Raw genomic sequence first — 24,905 nt, 5'->3', positions numbered from 1 at the left:
AAAGGAAAACGCAACATGTGTGTGTGTGTGTGTGTGTGTGTGTGTAGCCTATTGTTTACAGGTTGCAAAAAACTTGCACAAATTATATGTTGCCTTTAACTTTTGAAATAGGCTAGAGATTACTGATTTACCTAGTATTACTGATTTTTTAAATATTGTATCACTTTTTACCTTTAGTTTTTAATTATCTTTATTTTCTAATTTACTTTTCAACAACACTATTACTTTTTAACCTTTATTTTTTTATTAATTTTAATTTACTCTGTGGACCTAGTGAAATTACATTTCTTACATACATTTCTTACATATCTTTCATTTCTTATTAATAAAAATCAAACCTGCAAAAAGCTTTATGTGCTTTATCAGTTTGTGAAAACCCTTAAATAGCCTACTCACGGTAACTGCTGCAATATCGTATTAGGGAATACAATGTGTATATAAATCAATCCATCCTTTTAAACATGATGCGTTAAGAAGTGAACCATTTACAGTACATAGCAGACACAGCTAACATTAACTAATGACTTTGATTATCTCTTAAACTCTTATTATGAAATAACAGTAAGCCAGTTCCTCGTGAAATCCCGCCTTCATTTAAAGCGCGCTTCTGATTGGTCAACAGACTGCCAGCAAGTGACGCTCGCGGATGGAGGTCTCCGTATAGTCAGAAAAACGCGCCAAGACACATCGAAAGGGTGATTGAACAAAATACAAGAGAATGGCATCAACAAGTAAAGCACAACAGCAGACGAGAAATTTACCATGGTAATTTAATTTGCATTTGGCAGTACAAATTTCGCTCTTTTGTTATCAGCTGATAATTATAAATAAAAGGTGTTAATGCTGCTTGAGACTTTGTTTAGCCGACATGTGCAGCATTGCACAGTTTTGCTTTGTTTACATATTCTGCACGTATGACCATAATGAATTTATGAATAATAATAACCAACCACTGGCTGTAGTTGAGCTCTTCGTGCAGTATGTATGAAAATAGATAAGCCAGAATAATTTAGGTTTTTGGGATGACAGCTGACATTATACTGATGGAGAAAAGCAATGACTACTCAAGGGAATCTGTCAATTCACTGCAAAATGAGCTAAATATCTGAAATAAGTTCTTTATTATTAATATCTAATTGTAATGATAGCTATTATCATTATAATAATACCATGATGTTAATATGGGGTAATCTATGGTTCATTTTGAAAAGGTAAGAGAATTGCATTTGAGTTGCTGTCACTTAAACAACATATGTTGTTTAAGTGACAGCAACTCAAATGATGAAACAAAAAATTATAAAAGTATTTAACAATTAATTTTCGATTTTCAGGGTTGAAAAGTACAGGCCACAGACATTAGACGATCTCATCTCTCACCAAGATATCCTGAGCACAAGTAAGCAGTGATATGTATGGATTATAATTTGCACTCTGCCATTATTATTATTACTATTATTAACAAATAAAGATGTTCACTGTAATACTACTTTACAATGTACTATATATTAAAATTGAGTTGTATCTGCGTTCAATTTCAGTTTGTTTCTTTCACTAGTACATCCAGTACATTCTTGAACATTTTATTTAAATGTAATAATTTTAATAAATGTCTACGTTCATTTTTTTTACGTTCACAGTCCAGAAGTTCATCAGTGAAGACCGACTGCCTCATCTGCTCTTCTATGGACCTCCAGGAACAGGAAAGACCTCTACTATTCTAGCATGTGCTAAACAGCTGTACAAAGATAAAGAGTTCAACTCCATGGTTCTGGAGGTACTGTAGATATTTTTATTACAGATGTTTTCCAAATGCACATGTTTGGCGAAATCTTCCCCATGACAAAAAAAAAACATATTATCATTCATTTAATTTAGTTGAAAAAGGTCTATTGTTAGTTTTGTCTGATGTTCTTTGAGTCAGACATCAATTTATGATCACAGTTTAGTATTCATTTCTATTATACTATTAAAGTCCCATTCACCAAGGACGACAACTAACGATAATGACTAAGATGTAGTTAAAAAAAGTACAAAAAAAAGAATAGCAGAGTCCACACCACAAATATAACAATAACGCCACAGAGAAACAATATTGTTGGAATCACTTTCAGAATGATTTATTTCTAGCTGATGAACGATAAAAACAATGACAGTCAATCAGAATCCATCCTGCTTCCGGGCATTTAAAGCAGCATACAACAAACCTGCATAGTTTGCCATGCATAGTTTAATAGAAAGAGCCGAAGCACCGATCACACAGAGTACTTTTTTGTGTTTAAAAATAATTATATATAATATATAAGAATAATTATTGATGTTTATATTTTCTACTGGGTGTTCAAAATATGTAATTTTGTGCTTTATATTGTGTAAGTCTCCAGCTAACCGGCTAACTCACATTATTACTTTCTGTTAATCCGCTGTGTTACCTAAAACTGTGTCCATTAATGCAGATTGTCGATCACTCTTACTCATTTGAGTAATGATAAAAAAATTTTTTTTACAAACTTTAATATTACATCAGTCATTCACGTTAATGCTCGGCTAACGTATGTACAGTTATGATACAGTTAATAGTACAGTTCCCACATGTGAACTGCAATAAATTAGAAATATACACATAGGTTTGTTGATGGACATACACTTGTTGCTGATGGTGGGGTATTACAGCGGCAACATCTCAATGTACGTCAAACGGAGTAGTGTAACACTGAGAAACGTCCTACTCGACTTGTCCTTGCGATGGAGGTTCGGGTTGAATAACTAGTTCTTCCAATGTTTCATCATCGGTCTCATCGACATCATCTTTGCTGTCTTCACAGTGTGTACAATCGCTGAGCTTTAGGAAGCCTCCGGAGCTGAAATTCAGTAATGGTAATGTGCGTTTAGCTTCCGACACGCGATGTAAGCGGTAGACCAATCACAACAGACTGGGCCATCTGGCCAATCAGACCAGAGTAGGCTCGTGGAAAGGAGAAGTTTAAAGAGACTGAATCTTCAGACACTTCTTTTGAGAATCATTGAAAAATTTGATGATGTACAATATATATTATGAGAAAATGAAAGTGCTTTTGACCTTTGATGCATGTAAACCTGTTGTAGGAGACTCCAAAACAAAATTAGGAACCTTTAATATTGCATAATAAGGGCACTTTAAAAGTTGAACTTCTTTTAACTTTACATGGCTTTCTAAACATGCAGCTCTCTTGTGACAGACAGGACTGTACCGGTCAAAGATGTCCGGCTAGCGCTTGTTTACATTGAACACAATGGAAAACTTGCGTTCTCACAATGGAAAAATGCGTTCTGTGTGAACGGCTTGGTTACGGTTTTGACCTAACCAAGATCTTCTCTGCATTCAGCTTCTAAATTTCTGCAATGTTATTAAAGTTGTAAGTGTTTATAATTTAGTGGCTATCTGTATAGCACGGTAGGGGCTTTTTGTCCAGAAATTAATCCAAAATGAAAGCCACCCATCTTGTGTAAAGGTTAAGGGATTCTTTGACGCACATAATCCAAGAAATGGCCTCCATACCCAATATAAATGGTAAATTATGTATTTATTTCCAAAAAAGAGCAACAAAAAAGGTTAATGTTGGTCAATCAAACAAAGTGTGGTCGAAAGCTGTGTGCTCTCTCCACATTCACACATGATTCCAATCTGCCCACTTCCTTATTCAGTCACCTTACAAAATAAAAGTCATCCTCTTTAAATTCATCATATATTAAATCATAGTTTAAGTCAACAATTAAGTTACATTAAATACAGTTCAATCATTCAAACTTAAATGGCTCCAACAAGCACTTTAGTCAGTCTTGTGGCTGTTTTTAAATGTGCTTCATAAATAAAAAACTTGGACTAAAAGAACTTGTTATCATTCGTTGGTGTGACACTAATATAGTTATCGTTATGTTTATAGTTATCCTTTTTGGTGTGAATGGGCCTTTAATAGATAGAGATAAAAAAAATATTGAATCCAATACTATGGAAGTCAATAGCTACAGTCAACAGAAGAAAGAATCTCATTAGGGGTATGGAACAACATAAGTGATGACAAATTTTCATTTTTGGGTGAACTTTTCATTTAAGGCTAATAAATATGCTTGTTGCAAATCTTTTTTTATTGGAACTATAACACATTTGACTTCATCAGCTCAATGCATCAGATGACCGTGGCATAGACGTGGTGAGGGGGCCGATCCTCAGCTTTGCCAGCACGCGAACCATCTTCAAGTAAGAACTGTACCGACCCTTACAGCTCATTCATGAACAACTTGTATAGTATGATAATGTCATCACACACAACAGTATAATAATTTAATTTTCATGTAGCAAGTTTACTACTGTATTTGTTTCCATATTGCATGACATCTGGTCTTTTGGCTTTTATTGCATTAAAATATTTACTGTTGTTGTAAAAAAACTGATCATTCTTTGTGTTTGCTCCTTGTAGGAAAGGCTGTAAGTTGGTGATCCTGGACGAGGCGGATGCTATGACCCAGGACGCACAGAATGCTTTGAGGAGAGGTAGCGTACCATCTGCCCCTCCATCAGCTCGCCTGCTGAGCCCCCAAATGGCCCGATGGCAGAAGAATAGGGATCTGCCATTTCACTGTCCACAGTGACACATGAACGAGAGCAGTGGGATTTACGATTGGAAAAAATATTTAGAGAGTTTAAGATACATTTTTACAATGCATCTGATTTTATTAAATAACTGCATGCTTTGTATACAGGTTTTAAATGTAAGAATGTCTGTTGTGAATATCTAAGTAGATAAAGATCTATTTTATTATTTTAATTTAATGCTATTAATTTTAAATATTATTAATTTAATATTTTATATTATTCTTCATTTCAGATATTTTTCATTATTTAAAAAATGCCAAAAAAAATGTCTTTTATTTTGAGACATGAACGAGAGCAGTGTGATTTGAGTGTTAAAGGGTAATTTTGACAAAGCATCTGCTTTTATTAAATAACTATACTTTTTTATAGGTTTTAAAATGCAAGAACGACCAGTTTTGCCCAGTTTCACAGATAGGGCTTAAGCCTAGTCCCAGACTAACTTGCAACTTGCACTTACATATCTTAAAATACCTTCATGATAAAAACATATCTTAAAATATGTCAGTGTCATTGTTTTGTCTCAAGATTCACACCAGTAATGTTTTTTTTCTTAGGCACATTTATAAAAGCTACTTAAAGGGATACTCCACTTTTTTTTGGAAATAGGCTCATTTTACAACTCCCCCAGAGTTAAACAGTTGAGTTTTACCGTTTTCGAATCCATTCAGCCGAACTCCGGGTCTGGCGGCACCACTTTTAGCATAGCTTAGCATAGATCATTGAATCGGACAAGACCATTAGCATCTCTCTAGGAACTCTCATTCCTGCGTAATAATCAAGAAACTTTGCTGCCGTACCATGAGTGCAGCAGGCGTAATGATATGACGCAGCGCCTGAAAATTAGTCCCCAGCTCGGTAGACTATAGGGTTGACTATTTTCATGCGCTGCGTCATATCATTACGCCTGCTGGACTCATGGTACGGCAGCAAAGTTTCTTGATTATTACGCAGGAATGAGAGTATAGTTCCTAGCCATATCAGCCTAGAAAATCGCAACTTTTCATTTTCCGTCGGTCTTAGTACACGATGTAACTACAGAAGAGTCAAGTTTTAAATAGGAAAAATATCGAAACTCTTTGGTCATTTTTTTGAGAGAGATGCTAATGGTCTTGTCCGATTCAATGATCTATGCTAAGCTATGCTAAAAGTGGTACCGCCAGACCCGGAGATCGGCTGAATGGATTCGAAAACGGTAAAACTCAACTGTTTAACTCTGGGGGAGTTGTAAAATGAGCCTATTTCCAAAAAAAGTGGAGTATCCCTTTAAATGTCCTAATATAACTAAGGCCTAATCCTGACTTAATCTAAGCCCTGTCTGTGAAACCAGGCCATCATTTTTATTTTATCTTTTTATTTTATTTTTTGCAGTCCCTTTGGAGATTTATTTGTGCAGACTTCATTGAGCCACACCTGATATTTTTTTCTCTCTCTCTCTCTCTCTCTCTCTCTCTCTCTCTCTCTCTGTCTCTCTCTCTCTCAGTCATTGAGAAGTTCACGGAGAACACACGTTTCTGTCTGATCTGTAACTACCTTTCAAAGATCATACCTGCGCTACAGTCTCGATGCACGCGGTTTCGTTTCGGCCCCCTGTCCCAGAGCCAGATGATCCCCAGAATAGAGCATGTGATACAGCAGGAGAGGTGAGAAGCTCATCACATCAAATCCAGGTCAAGTGGATGTTATTTATGAATGAAATTTAATGTTTAATTTATTGCATTCTGAAGAAATCTTCACTCACATTTTCTTCAGAAAATGCAAAAATCTAGTTGTTAATATTTTGATGTAAAAAGAAGCAAGACATCTGTAGATAGAGCAACATTGAAATGACAATATTAAGACCTTCTAGTGTTTTTACCAGAATTGAATCATCAGATGGATCCACTCAAAAGACCCTGAACACAAAAGATCCTGGCTGAAGTGACCCAGCCCTATGGCCCATTTGATTAAAAAACTCTTCACACACAAACACGCGTTTTATATCGGCTCTGCCCTCCGGCGCAGGACAGCACCGACATCTTTGAGCTAATAAAACCAAACATTGTGCTTCCCTAGCATAGATTCATAAATATTTAAAAATCTGTTTTGTTCACGGTTTTTCACCGATAGCATTGACATCACTCCAGATGGCATGAAGGCCATTGTGACCCTCTCAACAGGAGACATGAGACGATCACTAAACATTTTACAGGTGTGTATCGTGTGAAAAAGTGGTGATTTTTATTTGGATTGCTGCTGGCATGAAGAATTTTCTTGAGAAAAATGTGTTGTATATGTTTTGATGTGTAGAGCACCCATATGGCCTATGGGAAGGTGACGGAGGAGACGGTGTACACATGCACTGGACATCCTCTTAGATCAGACATCGCCAACATACTGGACTGGGCCCTCAATAAAGACTTCACCACTGCGTACAACCGTATCCTTTTTACTACAGTGATTGCTTATTCAAGCTTTTCTTTTTTAAAACATGAATATAAAAGTGTGGTCTTTTTGACAATTTTTTTTTATTGCTGATCTAAAGCGAGTGGTGACTTTCTTTTACCCAGTAATATTTCTTACCTCTCTACTAGAATAAGTATTTATTTTAGTTTCATGTAGTTTATTTTATTATTATTAATTTCCAAATTAATTTATTTTTTTAGACAATATTTAGAAAGTTTAAGCTCAATTTTGACTGCATCTGCTTTTATTAAATAACTGGATGTTTTATTCTAGGTTTTAAAATGCAAGAACGTCTGTTCTTGATAAAGATCTATTTTTATTTTACATATATTTTATCTATTTTATATTATTCTTAATTTTAAATATTTGTAGTATTTTAAAATATTTCTTTATATATATTTTTTAATTTGACGTATTTTATATTATTCTTAATTTCAAGCATTTTATTATTATTATTATTATTATATATATATATTTTTTTTAAACAGTCCCGTTGGATATTTTTCATTAAGCCACACCTGATTCTCTTTCTCTCTCCTTTTCTGACTTTTCATTGATAAGTTAGTAAAGGGGATAAGAAATGTGATCGGGTAAAAAGTCACCAGTTTGCTTTAGATAAAAAAAGCAAAAAAAATATATATATATGAATTAAATTTTCTAAAATTATTAACACCAAAAAATATTATTATTAATGATTATAATGGAGATTGTTTATTAATCTTAATATAGATTCAAAATTCATTTATTCTTTCATCTTATTCAAAGCATTAACAAAAAGCTTAAATAATAATTTTGTAATTGTATTTTCCTCACATTAACCCTTTCCACCAAAGTAACTAAAATATACATAATATAATAATAATAAATGAATTAGTAAAATTTACATTAAAATATGCACATTTACAAATTAACATAAATCCATATTAGGAAAATGACCACAAATGCTCCATATATCCTAATCTGTTACGTTTGTGGTCTGTACATGTAATATCACTGATCAAATTTCTTTTATAAATATTACTATAGAAGCAAATGTTTTTAATATTGATATTTATAATAAAACCATTCTTTTATTAAAGCTACACTGTGTAGGATTTTCTCCCATCTAGTGGTGAAATTGTTTATGACTACCAACTGAATATTACTTTCTAGCCCCTCCCATTCCGAGGGCGTTTTAACTCCTACGGTGGCCGTATTATTTCGAATCTGCCGGCAGTCGCGAGTAATCTCCCCCTCGCATTCGTCACGGTGCCAATGAGTGTTAAAGCGCGAAAGGCGAAGCTTGAATTTCCAGGTATGTCCCTCTTTGGCTAATGTATTTTCAAGATGGAGGCGCAACATGGCTGCCGCCATTCGAGCGACTCGCCGTATGTATTCTGAATGGCAGATTCTACGCTTACGAGAATACTTGATTAGTTGGTGGAAGTAATTACACATGAATGAGCACATATGATTTTGAAAGAACAAAGTGTTTTTTGCTAAGAATCAACTTAAAAAATTACACAGTGTAGCTTTAAGGATATTTAACGGTTTATGAGAATACCATTGTGATGAGAACTTGCTGATATAGCTTATGACGTTTCAAAAGTCCTTAACCAGGTTCAACAGAAATTCTGCAGCTCAAAACTCTGAAAGGTCTGGCACTTAACGACATTTTAACTGAAGTTCATCTTCTCATTCACCGCGGTAAGAGCACACTGTAAACAGTTTCCCGTTTAAAGAACTAAAGCAGCGCAGAGTCCAGTTGAGGCCTAGAGAACACATCAGAACTGCTGTAGTGATGCGCTAGATGTTTCCCTGCCCTCGCTGCCATGGAGATCCTTTTGTGGTTGCCATGGAAACCGGTTGTTCTTGTTTTTAAAGGACGCCTGTTATAAGTAGCAGAGTGTAGCATGCTTCACACACACAGAACACACTACATATTAAGCTATATTCAGCAAAAATGTGTATATCATAACTGTATATCAATATATTTATCACAGAGCATGTATAGGTGTTTTAGTTTTGGAACTATAGAAAATATTATTATTTTTTGATAGGACAGTTAGGTGGGTTATTTTGCTCTAATGTTTTTGTGTCTCTATTTCAGTGGATTTCCCTCCATCTATCCGCATGGGTTTGCTTATAAAACTTGCAGATATTGAGTGAGTACATTCATTTTGTCAAGTTGTTAGTAAATCAGTATAGCAAGAGATCAGTTTATTTATCACTGGTTTGATTACTGTTAATTATGAATGAACCAAACAGCACCACTCCCATATATATATATATATATATATATATATATATATATATATACACACACACACAAAATACTGGTCAAAAGTTTGGACACGTTACTATTTTTAATGTTTTTGATAGAAGTCTATTGTGCTCATCAAAACTGCATTTATTTGATCAAAGACTGTAATATTGTGAAATAGTAGTACAATTTAAAATAATGATTTTCTATTTGAATATATTTTAAAATATGATTTATTCCTGTGATGACAAAGCTGAATTTTCAGCATCATTACTCCAGTTTTCAGTGTCACATGATCCTTCAGAAATCATCCTAATATGCTGATTTGATTATTATCAGTGTTGGAAACAGTTGTGCTGCTCAATATTTTTTTTGGAACCGGTGAGATTTTTTTTTTTTTAAGGATTCATCGATGAATAAAAAGTTAAAAATAACTGCATTTATTAAAAATAGAAATATTTTCTGACAATAGAAATCTTTACTATCACTTTTTATCCATTTAACACATCCTTGCTGAATTAAAGTATGAAATACCGTTCTTTTTTAACTTTTTATTCATCAGAGAATCCTGAAAAAAGTATCATAGGTTATAACTGCACAACTGTTTTCAACATTGATAATAAATCATCATATTAGTATGATTTCTGAAGGATCATGTGACTCTGAAGACTGGAGTAATGATGCCGAAAACTCAGCTTTGATCACAGGAATAAATTATATTTGAACAGAAAACAGATATTTTAAATTCCAATGTTTCATATTATTACTGTTTTTACTATATTTTTGTACATTATATTCTTGAGCTTAATTTCTGTTCTTTCCTTTTAAACCATAAGGTATCGTCTGTCCTCGGGAACCAATGAGAAGATCCAGCTGAGCTCAATGGTTGCTGCTTTCCAGGCTGTTAGAGACATAGTAGTCAGCGACGGATAGACTGTTGGTTCACACTTGTCACATGAAAGGGTTTGATGTCATGAGAGGAAGTTTTTACTTCTTCTTCTTTTTACTTTACTTCATGTTGGTTTGACCAACAACAACAACAACAACAACAAAAACTGTTCAGAGCCCTGTAATATTTTTTTAAATGTTTATTTTCAGTTCTTTGTCAAACAAATGCTACATTTTCAAATTACTTATGTAAAAAATAAAAGTCTTTAAATAAATATTTCAAGTACAGCATCATAATTTTATGTCTCTTTGTTTTGAGTCTGGGGAAATTAGGCATCTTAGAAAATTATGCAACATCTAAAGCAAAGTTTGACCCACAAACCTTCCTTCTATTCAGTCAACGGCAGTGTTCTTTACAATATATGATCTTTTGCTTTGGAATGTCCCTATATGTAAGGTATTCCAGGATTTTTTTGGGCAAAGGAAGAGCCTCCACCTGATAGGTTGAAACAGAGAATCTCAGGGCAACCCGGCACAGATGCCCAAGGCTTGGAACAAGCTGAGGAACTCTCCAGAATTTGACTTGTCCATCTCTGCACCTATAAACAAATGGGGCATGTGTTAAGGTCCTGATATTTGTTCCAGTATACAAGCCCTAACGTTTCAAGATTAAACATTGTGAGCCATAACTAAATATAAATGTTGTTCCAAAACATTGGTGTGAACTGCATTACCCTGTAGCAATGACGCCCCCGTGTGGATGGAAAGCGCAGCACACACCACCAGCGCGACTGTGATCGGTGTTGGTGACCAGTTTATCTCGTTCCACGTCCCAGATCTGCAACGCCCTGCAGGACAATACAAGTGTCACCAGTAACAATACTGAAAGTGGACGATCGGGTGTGAGGTCGCAAGAATGTCGTCTGAAAATCTCAGATCTTGAATGGATGGTTCTCTGCTCACCTGTAGTCTTTGAAAGCCAGCTGCAGGCTAACCGGAGAGAAACTCAGAGATGTCAGTAAATTGTCACTTCTGTAAGCACACACCTCACAGTCTCTGGAAAGAGAACAAAGTATTTTTACGTCATTATGACAAGTATGAGAAACAATACTGTCTTTGTCTACGTGTTCAAAAACATCAAATCATTCAGCTTTTAATGTTACAGTAGCCTATGGAATAGAAGCTTGTTTCCACCACAGAGTAAAAAAGGTTAAAAAAAAACTTGTATCTCGCAATCGCAAACTTGTATCTCACAATTATTACTTTTTTCTGCAATTCCGAGTTGATATCTCGCAATTCGCCAAAAAATAAAAAGTCAGAATTGTGAAAAATAAAGTCAGAATTACGCAATTGTGAGAAAAAGATTGATATCTTTCTGACTTTTTTTTCCCTCAGAATTGTGTATAAACTCCCAATTTGCAAGTTATAATGTCTGAATTGCGAAACTCTCAATTTTGAGGGAAAAAAAGATTGAAAAGATCAAACATTTTGTGATATTTGAAATTGTAAGGGAAAAAAGTCAGAATTGTCAGATTAAAAACCTTACCTTTTACATAACCTTTTTTTTTTTTTTTTTTGCTGACACTTTCTGGAACTTTTTGGTGCCAAAAATTTGAAAAATGTTTTACTTCTATAGAAACTTGCAATTGTGAGTTATAAAGTCCAAATTGAGTGATTCTAAGAAAAAAAAAGACTCAAAATTGTCATATAAAAAGTTGCTATAACCTTTTCAATTTTTAATGTGGTGGAAACCAGCTTCCATATTATGGTTACAAAAAATAGACAATAATAAACAACACAAAACCAGATTTCGTGCTTAAATTTTCGTTTAAAAAATGTGAAAAAATCCTTCTTTTTTAAAAATTAAAGTTCATTATAGTAAAAAAGAAATGGCATGAGACAGGAACATTTTGGTTTGCCAACATACTCTACTCTAGTCAGGAGATCTGCCGTGTACGGGTCCCACAGGTCCAGCCACCAGCCTGTGGTGGAATGGTACGAAGCGACCGCAAGCAGCGCTCCATCCTGGGAGAAGTCACATGACGCCATGGTGCGCTCGTGGTCGTATGTAAGGTGTCTCATGAAGGTGTAGGACCGCAAGCTCCACAAATACACCTTCTGTTGGGAAGAAGACATTCAGACAATATAATATATATATATATATAAATATATATATATAAATTCAGTAATTTCACTTAAATGGCCATGAAAATGACCTATTTATTGTAATTTAAGTGAAATTACTGAACTTAAATATACGAGCTTGATAAAAATTATCATTCTAGAAGAAAATTTCAGATGGCACTTAGAGGCTTTTGCATCTAAACTCTTCATATATTGAAAAAAATTTGAAAGGTTGGCAACTAACTGGGATTTTTTTTTTTACGTATTAAACTTACTAACACTTAAAAAAGCTAAATAGAAATATATTTTTTTAATTATATATAATTGAAATATAAAAGCAAAATTACTAAAACTTAAACTAAAATGAAAACTGAAAATTTAAAAATAAAACCTGACTCTATATATATATATATATATACAATAAAAACTCAAAATAAATACAAAAATAGTATATAAAAACTACTAAAATAACACTGTAGCGCACTAAGAAACTCACAGAGTCGAGGTTGCAAACCGAGGCGATCGCACTGCTGTCAGGTGACATGGAACATCTGAACACCCAGTAGTTTGGACCCCGCAGCACATGGGGACTAAAGCCTGCAAATATCAAGCATACAATCAGGGCCGTGCACAGACATTTTAATCACAGAATCATTCATTTTAACCGATTCATTCAAAGCATCTAATTTATTCATGAAAGAAGCAAGTTTCCGCTGACTTTATGAATGGGTCATTGAATCATCAACTCGCTCGATTCGTTCAAAAACAGTGTATGCTTCAAGAACAAAACACCGCTGTGTGTTGCTGGGAGGTGAACGGCTTTTCACCAAGTACAACACATCGCTGGGAGACGCAATGTTTCTGCTTTGTTTAGAACTATAAAATAAATGTCTTGCAAAAAGGACACTTATCTAATCAGAGACCAATAGGGCGGATGCTTGAGCACCACTCGGGCTCTATCTGTGCCTGAATACAATGTTCAGAAGTGCAGAATTAAAGACCATGAAAGCTTTTTTTCAACTCTTTTTTAAGTTTCTTCCACATCAGATGCTCTAACCTTTCTTTGCCAAGTTCCATATCCTTAATGTTTTGTCTCGGGAGGCCGATGCAAGCGTAAGACTTCCATTTGGAGTGAAGACCAAATCCCTGACAGGAGCTTCATGTCCGGTTAGAGTAAACCGCAGGTTTCCTGAAGACAGAACAGGGGTTTACTAACATATTCAAATCTTATACTACATGTGCTTCAGGTCGTGTTCCACCACCCTGTTTATATTTAGACCAATGTAAGCTCTTGATGGTGAGTGCAGACTCAGAGTTCAATCTTACCAGTTGAGACGACCCACACTTGGATCGCGCCGTTGTTCAGACCAGCGGCCAGCAGTAGTTCGTGGTCACGTGCGTTCTGATGTAAAACATCCATGCGGATAGACCGGCAGGGTCCAAACGCCAGAGCCCACACCATCTGCCCGCAGTTCAGCGTCTTCTCTTCACTGCATCCAGCTTCAGCACTACTGTTATACAGACAAGAAGTTTCAGCTGTGAGTTACATCGAAGTAGGAGATGTTCTGAATCAGCATCCATCATTGTTTCTGTTTCACTGTTCTTGGTAATGACACTAACTGGGTAATAACTAGGTACTAACCCTGAACCTAACCCTAAACCTTAACTTAACCCATGTAGTTAACTTAAATTAATCAGTACTTTTGTGGGTAAGTACACTCACTGTAAGCACATTGAAAGTGCGAGTACTGTAAAATAAAGTGCAACCATGGTACTGTGTTAGTATATTCATGTACCATATGGCAAAGAATGCCATGATATTACCATTAGGCCTACATGATTATATCATGGTACTTTTTTTGTAAGGACTATGGTAATCTGGAATTAATAATCTGGTATTTTTTATAAGGACTGTAGTAAAATAGTATTGTCAATAAATAAATAAATAAAACTGATACATAAAATAGAATTGTCAATTAATTTATATAAATTTATTAGTATTTTAAAGTATTTTTTATTTTTATTTTAGTTAACGTTTTAGTAATTTTGTTGTGTTTTTGTCGGTTTTAGTATTTATTTATTGAAAAAAAAAATGTTGCTTCAGTTTTTGTTGTTTTAATACTTCTGTTTAAACCGGTAACACAATAAGGTTCATTACTTAACAATAGTTAACTACCTTAGTTAACATGAGCTAACAATGAACAATACTTCTTCCGCATTTATTATTCTTAGTTTATATTGATTTCAACATTAACTAACACGTTATTAAAAGGTTGTATTTGTTACATTAGTTAATGCACTGTGAACTAACATGAACAAACAATAAACAGCTGTATTTTTTATTAACTAACATTAACAAAGATAAATAAATCCTGTAACAAATGTATTGCTAATTCATGTTAGTTAATACATTAACTAATGTTAACTAATGAACCTTATTGTAAAGTGTTACCGTTACACTAAATGAAAATCTAAATGTTGCTTTGGATTTAAAGTAACGAAAATGTTTTTATGTATATTTTAGCATGGTAGGCTACGAGTAGTCATTTATTATGGTGCTTAAGCTTATATAGGACTATACAATTATTAGGCCCATTAAAGGGATAGTTCACCCAAAAATGAAAATTCTGTCATCATTTACTCACCCTCAAGTTGTTCCAAACCTGTATGAGTTTCTTTGTTCTGCTGAACACAAAGGAAGATATTTGGAAGAATGTTTGTAACCAAACAGATCTCGGTCCCCATTGACTACCATAGTATATATTTTTTCCTACTATGGAAGTCAATGGGGACTGAGATCTGTTTGATTAAAATCTTTGATCTTCCTTTGTGTTCAGCAGAACAAAGAAACTCATACAGGTTTGGAACAACTTGAGGGTGAGTAAATGATGACAGAATTTTCATTTTTGGGTGAACTATCCCTTTAAACTCATTGTGTTATTTAATGAATTCAGACGCACTCTTTGCATGTCAGCGGCCAGGGTAGGAGTTTGACTATGCCGTAGCCCATCGACCAGGCAAAATAAGACCCGTCCGGGGAGAAGCGGACGCTCCATGTCTCGCAGCCGGAGGAGCCGTACAGACGCGGGAGGAGAGCGGGCTTCAGCTCCGCGATCAGATCATCCTCATGCGCTTCTGTCACAACAAAACAGACCTGTCACACACAGAGACAAGCTGCGCATAGCCGGAACTACTCCTTTACTACTAATATAAAAAGGCATGTTCTTCATATACCAAATGTACATTATTATATATCATCTAAATTATATGAATCGCCTTACCTTTGACAGTACAACCTCGAAACGAAGTGCACATCTTCTTATCATCACATCTTCGTAATAGTAACCCGTCGCCTCACCTCTACACAGGGATTCATTTGACTCTGGGCGAACCACGTGACTCTGCATAATTCTGAGCACAGTAGGTGTGTCTACTGCATTTTTACAGGGTAAGGGTTAAGGCGTGTTTTATGTGTCCTAGCTGCTCTCAAATACAACACTGTCATTGTGTGCATGTATCATGTGCTTTTTATCTGTTATTTCATACAGCGTTACGTAAATGCTAGTTTCCTGTAACTATTTTTTTTATAGCCTACATTACTGAAATTATATATGGATGAATCAGTTAAGCACATTCGAAAAATTGTAATATGAAAAAAGTGATGTCATTACTGTATTACAATCTTATAAGAAATCACCATTGGTTAAAAAAAAAAAAGTAAGATATCTGGATGTTTTATAGTAATGAGAATTGAGTGGATGTGCTTAATTGCAATAACAATTATTTCACAATGTAAACTAAATTGAAATGATACAAAAAAGGCTTCCAATAATTATTTAAGTTTTTTTTTTTTATTCATTATTTCGCCATGAAATATGACCCAGACATATTCACCTATACATTTTCATGGAAAGCAATCATTCAAAACTAATTCATTAATAATAGCATTCTGTAACAGTTCACAAACATACTGTAGTATAAAGTAGTAAAAGTTTTGATTTCACTATTTGAAACCAGTGTATTAAAAACTAATACTGAACATAAAGACAGGGCCTCCTTAAAATTTTAAGTTCTTTACACGGATCGCTAGAATATTATACAAGTAAAATACCACACAAAAAACGAACAAATAATTTAATACAATTCACAATTTTGAAGAATTGATTTTCTGTATATTTAAGCTGGTCCTTAACAGTCTTCTGACTGATGTGCTGCTTCGGTTTGATCTGGATGAGCTTGACCGTTGTGTTCGGTACTGTCTGCAGTATCGTCATGATCAACTATAAAATAAACATATAGACTTGTTTCAGCAAATTAGAAAATACAAAGAATATAAAATTCATCATCAATATCAAACATTGTATATTTTACAGCTGAGAATAACTAGAGAAAATACATTCTCTCTGAGAATTTAATGCAGATTTAAACGTTCCTAATTTTGTTTTGAAGGTCTCCTAAAATAGGATTACATGCATCCAAGGTCAAAAACCATTTTAATTTTCTCATAATACACCTCGGCATCACCTCTTTTCTCACAGTGTCTGAAACGGTTCAATCAAGGATTCGGTCTTTCTTAACCGCTCCTTTTCCGAGAGCCTGGTCTGCTCTGATTGGTCAGATGGCTCAGTCTGTTGTGTCGGAAACAAAATGCCTATTACCATATCTGAAGTTCACCTCCAGGGGCTTCCTCAGCACTTGATACCAACAGTAACGATGGCGTCAGTTTTACTGTGTCAATTCAAACCCGAGTCCTCATCCTTTAGAAGTGCATGCAAAGTGGATTTGCTTTCACAGCACAGAAAACAACGTCTTCTCGACATGTTGACAACACAAACCAAACTCTTCCAGGCCTCAGCTACAACTACGGTGTTTGAGGGCGGGTCAAAATACTAAGCAGATGTTGTCCCAACGAAGACCATAGGCTAGCATTATACATGTTTTGTTACAAACTTACATAGATATGTTACAGAAGTGAGACTGTAATTCTGGTCTACAACAATGTTTAGGTAGGTGGCACTGCCAAATTTATGTCCGTATGAATCATCACACTCCTTTGGCCCTTGTCAAAGTCACTCATATCTTTATACCTTTCCCATCCAACAAGTTGATTACGAGAACTGATTGTTTGCTTATCATCTAATCTACCCAGACGTTAATATGTGGCCTTGTTAGGAGATGGTCATAATTTTTTGGCTTAACAGTGTAAATTCCTTTTATATTTAAACAAAAAAGTCTGAACAATATTCAGAAAGCCATTGACTTACTCGATGGTATTCTGTGAATCTCTACGAGTGTGGTCGCATGTCCGTTTGTCACCGGAGGGAGTTGTGGAACAGAATCATTGAAAATTTCCTCTTCATCCGAGTCCACTAAACTCAGTATATCCCCTCTGTCATCATCTAAACGACTAGAAAAAAAATGAAATTTATTAGTATAATGCCTCAGCTTTACACATCCTTATTGACACGTTATACAGTTGTAATTGAAATTATTTAACACCCACACCCACTGCAAATCAGGTTTATTTGCAAAATGTAGAGAATTTCAGCTGTTTGCAATCAAACAAAATAAAAAAATACAAAATAATTTGAAATAGCTCAACACAAATGTTTCAAGAGGTTTCTCCAAATTCAACTGAAAATGCAACTTTTAATGACTTCCACATTCTCAAAATGATTCAACCTCCTGAATAGAATCCCTCACAACAGATCAAAAAATCTGCAAAACAGGTGTTGTCTCAAGAACACCTGATGCAACTCATCAAGGGCTTCATTAGTTGCACCAGGTGTGCTTGAGCTAGAACATATGAAATATCTGAACTGGCTAGGTTTGTTGAGTGTTTGACTGCATGTTAGAAATATGGCAAAATCAAAAAGGTCCAAAAAGTTAAGAGAAGATATCATCGCCCTTCACAAACAAGGAACAGGATACAAAACGATAGCGAAGGAACTAAATGTTCCTAGAGACACCGTTGGAAGCATAGTTCGCAAGTTCAAAGTTAAAGGAACAGGGGTTACACTACCTGGACGGGGCAGAAAAATGAAGCTACTATCAACAGCTGCAACCAGATTTCTGAGAAGGCAGGTTCAGAAAAACCTTTGAGTAACTACAAAAGACCTGTAGCAAGACTTGGAAGCAACAGTTACTAAGGTTTCAGCTGCACAGTAAGGCGCGTACTAAACGCATGCCAGAACTCCAAGACGTACACCACTACTGACCCAAAAGCACAATAAAAGTGCTCAAAATCATAAATAAGCCACAGAGGTTTTGGAATTCTGTTCTGTGGAGCAATGAAACAAAACTGGAACTTTTCAGCCTTATGAATCAGCGGTATGTCTGGAGGAAGAAGAATGAAGCATATGGTGAAAAGAACACTCTGTCTACAGTTAAGCATGTTGGGGCTCGTGATGCTCTGCGGCTGCTTTGCATCCTCTGGCACTGGAAACCTGCAGCGTGTGGAAGGCAAGATGGATTCACTGTAGTATCCGGAAGTCCTAGGAGAAAACGTCATGCCATCAGCTTGGGCGTCATTGAACCTTCTAACAGGACAATGATCCCAAGCATAGCTCAAATTCCACTAAGGCTTGGTTGCAGAAGAAGTCCTGGAAGATCATACAGTGGCCATCAGTCACCTAACTTGAAACCCATAGAAAATCTCTGGTGGGATTTGAAGAAGGCGTTTGCAGCACACAAACCCAAGAACATTACTGAACTGGAGGCTATTGCTCATGAGGAATGGGCTAAGATTCCTCAGAAACGCTTCTAGAAGCTGGTGTCTGGTTAAACATCTAGTTTGCAGCAGGTCATAACAGCAAAAGGATGTTCTACTAAGTACTAAAGATGCTTGCCATGAAGGGGTTGAATAATTCTGAGACTACAGAAGTCAGTAAAAGTTGCGTTTTAAGTTGATGTGGGGAAACCACTTGAAACATTTGTTGTGTTGAGCTATTTCAATTACTTTTGTTTGATTTGTTCATTGCAAACAGCGGAAAGTCTGTAAATTTTGCCAATAAACCTGATTTGCAATGGGGTTTGAATCATTTTGATTACAACTGTATGTGGGAAAACACTAAACTTAGATTTTGGAATACTGCTGTAATGCTGTAATGTTTTGCAGTAATGTTCTGTGGTCAAACTTACCTAAATCCTAAACCTGAAAAATAATAAAAGAAAAACCATTTACATAAAGAATCTTCATTAAAGCAGTTTTATTTAGGTATACAGTATGGAAAAATACTTACCAATGCAAATTCTATCACGCTTTGAATATACTGTCACACCGACAACGATTCCCAACATCATTATCAAAATGGAGACAAAGACACCAACTACGGCCCCTCCATTATCTGCAGAGGCTGAGAATAAAGATGAAATGCTGTCAAACTGTACATAGTCTGAAACTACTTCTCATAAAAAGGAAAGGAAATTTTGAGGGAGAAGATTTGATACTTTTGGGGGGAAAGGGAGAGGTATTACAGAACAATGTCAGAAACATCTTGTCTGGTCACATTCATGCACAGGTGTCAAAGCTTTAGCATTGCTAGTATTTGAAGTATCTCCGGATCTGAGCTCTGATGTATTATGTAAAACACGCGTCTCGTTCTTAAACAAGTGAAATCATTATGCATCTGCTTTAACCCCACAAATTCTGGCAAGAACATGTCTGGGTCATATTTCTAAGAAATTCTATTTTTCTTATAGAAAATGAAGTCTGTTGTAAGGACTATTAAGATGCACCATGACAATATTTCCCCCCAAATTCTACCATAATTCAAATGAGATAATGTTCAATTAATGCAATAACATATATACTGTGTATGTATGTATACACAGTATATATATTATTGCAATGAATGAATGAATGAATGAATGAATGAATATATATATATATATATATATAAATTATACCATTTAAAATAACAAAAAATCTGTGATTTTATAAATGTCATCCTTAAAGAAGTGTTGTATTACTATGAGAATCTGCATACAGAATAAAGGTAATCGAATAAAAAAAAATAAAAAAAAAAATTCATGGGGAATTTGAGGGAAAATATATTTTTGCTACATTGCAAAAATATTAAAAGTCGAAAAATTAGGTTCATCTTTCACTATCCTTTATTTTATGTTGGATTTTAGTTCAAATGTGATCTGGACATGTATTAACTAGGATAAAAGGATACTTAAGGATGCTAGGATACTATTAAAAAAAGTATGATGAAAAATTCAAGTTTGTAACTTACAAACCACAGTTAGAATCACTTCTAGCTCTCTTGCGCCAAGAGGGTTTTCACTGTAGCAGTAGTAGACCCCTGCATCGTCCTTTGTTACATTGATTATAGTGAGTTTGTAAGTGGGTCCATTTTCAGACAAAATATATTTCATGGTGTTGTTGATGACATCATTCATTTTCTTCCAGACAGTCTTAGCTGGTGGGAGAGCGTTGGTCTCAGAACAGCTGAGGGTGATAGTACTGCCCTCCAGAGCCGGTACCAAGGGGTCTCCTAATGGATACGGAATCTCTGGAAGACACATCAAATATATGGTTTCAATTCAGCTGGAGATGGGTGGAAAAGAGGATGATAAGCAAAAACACAAACGGTACTATTTTGGGAATGGATAAAGATCAAGAAACCTTAGTGGCACCAAATGGGATTGCACATACTGTTTTAAAGTTTTTTTTTAACAAATATGCAGTCCATCACACCATTGGTTATGTCGGCCCACTCAAACAAATTGCAATTTGACTTTTAAGTAATACCTGGGCTGATATAAGAACAATGTACACTAGGGTTCAAAAGTTTGTACGATTTTTTTATAGTTTCATCTGCTCACCAAGGCTACATTTATTTGATCAAAAATACAGTAAAAACAGCAATATTGTGTAATGTTATTCAAATTTAAAATGAACGTTATAAACATATACATTATAAAATGTAATTTATTCATTTTTTATTGTAGGACGCGTTGATAAAAGTTAAAAAGGGCAGCATTTATTTCAAAGAAATATTTTGCAACATTATGTATTCACTGTCCCTTTTCATCAGTGTAATATAAATTTAATGAAACTTATTAAAGTATTGTTTTTTTCTTTTTTAATCTTACTGACCCCAAAATGTTAATGGTCATGTACATAAAAGGAAATGCAAAAAAAAAAAAAAAACTAAAAAAGGCACTATTTTCAACATTTCATCTTTCAACCAATATTTTTGTGTTTCTTCAAAGTCAATACACTGAGAAACGTAAAATAACACAGTGAAGGCTTTCATCTAAAGGGATAGTTCAACCAAAAATACTTGTCATCATTTACTCACCCTCATGTGGTTCCAAACCCGTAAGACTCTTCGAAACCCAAAATGAAGATATTTTTAATGAAATTTGAGAGCTACCAATTTGATGCTTCAAAAAGTTCATAAAGAGATTGTAAAACTAATCCATACGAATTGAGCGATTTAGTCAGAAAGCTCTCCGATTATATTTATATCTTTTGGGTTTGGAACGACATGAGGGCGAGTAATTCATGACAATGTTTTCATTTCTGAGAGAACTAACCCTGTAAGTATAGAAGGTAAACCTCATGAAAACATATCTGGGCCTATAATGCATATAATCTGGGACATATACATTAAATGATGCATTCAATGATTCTTACCAAGGTTAAAAGAACAGTATTTCTCCACTCCAGTCACATGATGTCCAGTACACTTCACTTCCTCTTTATCAAGCAATATATGCCTATTCACATGGACCTCCAAGCGTTCTGTCTCCTGGGACGTGGAGTTGATCGTGGGACCCTTGGCTATCACTGATTTTTTATAGACCTCTTGCCAGTGCAGACTGGGCACAGGGTAACCTCCATACCAGGTACATATGAACAAGACATCTGATGGTTCATTTCCCACCTCCCAACTGCACTCCGGATGCCTCTCTGGAGCGTCTGAAAAAGGGATTACAGACAGTTAAAGCCTATACATCACAAATCTAACAAACAAAACAAATTATATAGAGGAAATGACTATTGAAAATATTCTCAAGGTAAAATGAAAGAACCATTTATGAGAATACATTTCTAAAACATACAGTAAACTAGGAGTTCCTGGCTCTTGTTCACAGTTGTCATGGAGAGAGTATTCTGGGATGTACAGGTGTACATCCCTTGATCTTGTGGCTGGATTTTGGTTATGGAGAACTCAAGGGGCAAATTGTTCCCAGACGCCCTGTCAGGATTATCCTGCGCCAAATTTTCAACTGTCCATGTCAAGTTTTGTGAGGGATAAGACTCACTGGAGCAACTAAAATACACATCTGAACTTTTATTGACAAATAATGTTCCATTCTTTAGGCGAGTTGCTGGTCTTATGTCCAGTGATATGTTAGTTGGACCACCTGAAATATAAATCAAATGCACAAACATTAATATTAATTCATTTGACTCTCACAAACCACATCTCATTTCAATAATTTCAGGATCATTACTCCTTCAAATCATTCTAATCTGTCTATTTTGCTGCTCAAGAGACATTTATTATTATTATTATTATTATTATTATTGTCAAGGTTGAAAACAGTTATGCTGCTTAATAGTTTTTGTGGAAATGGTTATACTTTTTTCAGGACTATAAAAAATAAAATAAAATAAAAAATAATAATCAACATTTTTTTCCAACACATAAATGTCTTTACTGTTACTTCTGATCAATTTAACACCTCCTTGCTGAATAGAAGTATTCATTTCTTTCAAAACTGTTGAGAGGTAATGTATGGTTTGTGTATTTCCTATTTCTGTAATCTTTAAAATGTTGAAAGGAACTAGACTGATTATTTCTTGTGTTCAGTTAGTCGTCGTTATGTATGGCGGCTATGTTCAGTCACATGGTGGTGGTTTTCTAGGTTCATGCATAGCAGCTAAACCAGAAAAACCTGTTTGAAGTCGGACTCTCTATCTTACAGAAACTAAAGACATCTATTGCATATCAAAGCTTTGCATTGTCACATCAGTACGATTTAGATATCCATAACACCATACCGGCAATTTTAAGCTGGATGTTTGAGTGAGTTTGCCATGAGCTGTCACTCTTGCATTCACATGTATACAGGCCTTCATCAACATACAGAAGGCCACTGATCCTCAGTGAACCATTGTTTAAAATGGAAAGATGCTTGGATGGATTCGAAGGGTTGAGGGTTGCAACAACAGCTCCATCTTTCTTCCACTGATAAAGAACTGAAGATATATTGACTGGCTGGTCAAGACACTGAAGTGTAGTATTCTCACCTTTCCCTCCGATAACATACCGCTGCACCTGCTTATCTGACACTACAGGAAGAAGGACAATGTGGTTTAGAGCAGTACTGGGATCACTTACAAATATGCAGTAAAAGTACTATGGTAATACCATGTTTTTTTGTATACGGTACAATTGTAAACAGTACTTGATCTAGAAGTGAAATGGTGTCACTTACAAATAATTACCAAAAAGTACTAGGGTACCACCATGGTGTTTGGACAGGTACTATGGTATTCTTGGAAATCCACGTGCCATGTAAATACTAAGAATATCTCAGACTTGAAGCCAGAATAAATGTACCTGACTCACCTGTTTGATGTGACAGAAGAAGCAGATATAGAACTATTGCAGCTATTGTCATTGTAGGATTGTCTGGATGTCCCATCGGATTATGGGATAAAATATTTTCCTTTGCAAATTCGATTGAGTTTCCTTTTGTTTCGCAGCAAAACGCATCAAAAGCTTCTCTATGAATTAAGTAAATAACCAGAAATATTATTGAGATAAAATCGTGGCCGTTCTAAATTCGCATTAGGTATTGTGTGTTACGTTTGACTCATGGCCATCTTCAACCAATCCGGCTGTTTACTTACTTGCGTTTCTTTCCCGGAAACTTTGAAATTGCTGTTTGACCACACCCTTACCTGCGCTCTTAAAGGGATAGTTCACCCAAAAATTTAACTGTCATCATTCACTCACCCTTATGTTTTTCCAACCATTTATGAGTTTCTTTCTTCTGTTGAACACAAAACAAGATATTTTAAAGAATGCTGGTAATAATCAGACTTTAGTCAGACCCATTGACTTCCTTATTATTATTTTTTCCTACAATGGAAGTCAATGGGTGCCGTCAGCTGTCTGGTTTTCAACTTTTTCTTTTTAAATTTCTTCTTTTGTGTAACAGAAGAAAGAAACTCTTACAGGATTGGAACAACATGAGGGTGAGTAAATGATGACAAAATTTTCATTTTTGGGTGAACTATTCCTGTAAAGAGACACACACCACATTTCACATGCAAGGTGCCCCAAAGTCGAGTCTTGCAGGTTGATCAGGTTCACACAAAGTCACACTCTGTTCAGAAACTCCAAACTCCAAAGGTCCTCTTTACTCTACATTGTGCCTATTATCCCTCTCAAAGTATCACTCATATTATGTCCAACAACCATGCATTACTGTGGTATATGTAATGATATGCTGATTCTGGAGTTATTGTTGCCAGTTAAATTAACCCGATTGATTTCTTAAAGGGATAGTTCCCCTAAAAATGAAAATTCTGTTATCATTTACATTTGT

The 24,905-nt window shown here is 35.2% G+C and overlaps 3 protein-coding genes across 4 annotated transcripts; 1 reads left to right on the top strand and 2 right to left on the bottom strand.

Annotated features, from left to right (window-relative positions):
• Positions 1–629: 629 nt before the first annotated feature.
• rfc5 (replication factor C (activator 1) 5) lies at positions 630–10,497 on the top strand. The gene is made up of 11 exons (XM_084414215.1): positions 630–765; positions 1,332–1,396; positions 1,638–1,774; positions 4,155–4,234; positions 4,455–4,528; positions 6,111–6,270; positions 6,737–6,818; positions 6,917–7,046; positions 8,681–8,758; positions 9,162–9,216; positions 10,151–10,497. The coding sequence occupies exons 1-11, from the start codon at positions 719–721 to the stop codon at positions 10,245–10,247; spliced, it is 1,005 nt and encodes a 334-aa protein (XP_084270341.1). The 5' UTR covers positions 630–718; the 3' UTR covers positions 10,248–10,497.
• A 101-nt stretch (positions 10,498–10,598) lies between these two features.
• Positions 10,599–15,743, bottom strand: wsb2 (WD repeat and SOCS box containing 2). Its single transcript, XM_084414214.1, has 9 exons — positions 15,608–15,743; positions 15,287–15,461; positions 13,653–13,837; positions 13,384–13,515; positions 12,823–12,923; positions 12,130–12,320; positions 11,166–11,258; positions 10,937–11,050; positions 10,599–10,801 (listed from the first exon to the last, which is right to left on the bottom strand). Exons 1-9 carry the CDS (start codon positions 15,639–15,641, stop codon positions 10,600–10,602), a joined length of 1,227 nt encoding a protein of 408 aa, XP_084270340.1. The 5' UTR covers positions 15,642–15,743; the 3' UTR covers position 10,599.
• A 370-nt stretch (positions 15,744–16,113) lies between these two features.
• On the bottom strand, positions 16,114–24,795 carry vsig10 (V-set and immunoglobulin domain containing 10). 2 transcript variants are annotated; one of them, XM_084414213.1, is made up of 9 exons: positions 24,205–24,795; positions 23,921–24,078; positions 23,350–23,640; positions 22,404–22,709; positions 21,976–22,260; positions 20,567–20,845; positions 19,564–19,681; positions 17,591–17,733; positions 16,114–16,606 (listed from the first exon to the last, which is right to left on the bottom strand). In XM_084414213.1, exons 2-9 carry the CDS (start codon positions 23,994–23,996, stop codon positions 16,515–16,517), a joined length of 1,590 nt encoding a protein of 529 aa, XP_084270339.1. In that variant the 5' UTR covers positions 23,997–24,078; positions 24,205–24,795; the 3' UTR covers positions 16,114–16,514. The 2 variants fall into 2 exon arrangements, with proteins under 2 accessions (XP_084270339.1, XP_084270338.1); XM_084414212.1 differs by lacking the exon at positions 24,205–24,795 and having other exon boundaries at positions 23,921–24,175.
• Positions 24,796–24,905: the final 110 nt, after the last annotated feature.

This window comes from Rutilus rutilus, assembly GCF_951802725.1.
Source record: "Rutilus rutilus genome assembly, chromosome: 7".
Classification (NCBI taxonomy): Eukaryota; Metazoa; Chordata; class Actinopteri; order Cypriniformes; family Leuciscidae; genus Rutilus; species Rutilus rutilus.
This window is presented reverse-complemented; position numbering and strand designations above follow the sequence as displayed.

Bases quoted from the DNA above. Each gene is read 5' to 3' on its own strand.
- wsb2 (XM_084414214.1), bottom strand. From the start codon at position 15,641: ATGTGCACTTCGTTTCGAGGTTGTACTGTCAAAG. The intron at 12,924-13,383 runs GTTAGAGCATCT...TGATATTTGCAG, and splicing joins ATGGAACTTGGCAAAGAAAG to GCTTTAGTCCCCATGTGCTG. The intron at 11,259-12,129 runs GTATGTTGGCAA...TTCTCTTTCCAG, and splicing joins GATCTCCTGACTAGAGTAGA to AGACTGTGAGGTGTGTGCTT.
- vsig10 (XM_084414213.1), bottom strand. From the start codon at position 23,996: ATGGGACATCCAGACAATCCTACAATGACAATAGCTGCAATAGTTCTA. The intron at 22,261-22,403 runs GTATGTTTTAGA...TCCCTTTTTCAG, and splicing joins CCAGGAACTCCTAGTTTACT to ACGCTCCAGAGAGGCATCCG. The intron at 17,734-19,563 runs GTATTTTTCCAT...TTTTTTTTCTAG, and splicing joins GATAGAATTTGCATTGGTAA to TCGTTTAGATGATGACAGAG.
- rfc5 (XM_084414215.1), top strand. From the start codon at position 719: ATGGCATCAACAAGTAAAGCACAACAGCAGACGAGAAATTTACCATG. The intron at 6,271-6,736 runs GTGAGAAGCTCA...TTTCACCGATAG, and splicing joins CATGTGATACAGCAGGAGAG to CATTGACATCACTCCAGATG. The intron at 8,759-9,161 runs GTAAGAGCACAC...TCTCTATTTCAG, and splicing joins TCATCTTCTCATTCACCGCG to TGGATTTCCCTCCATCTATC.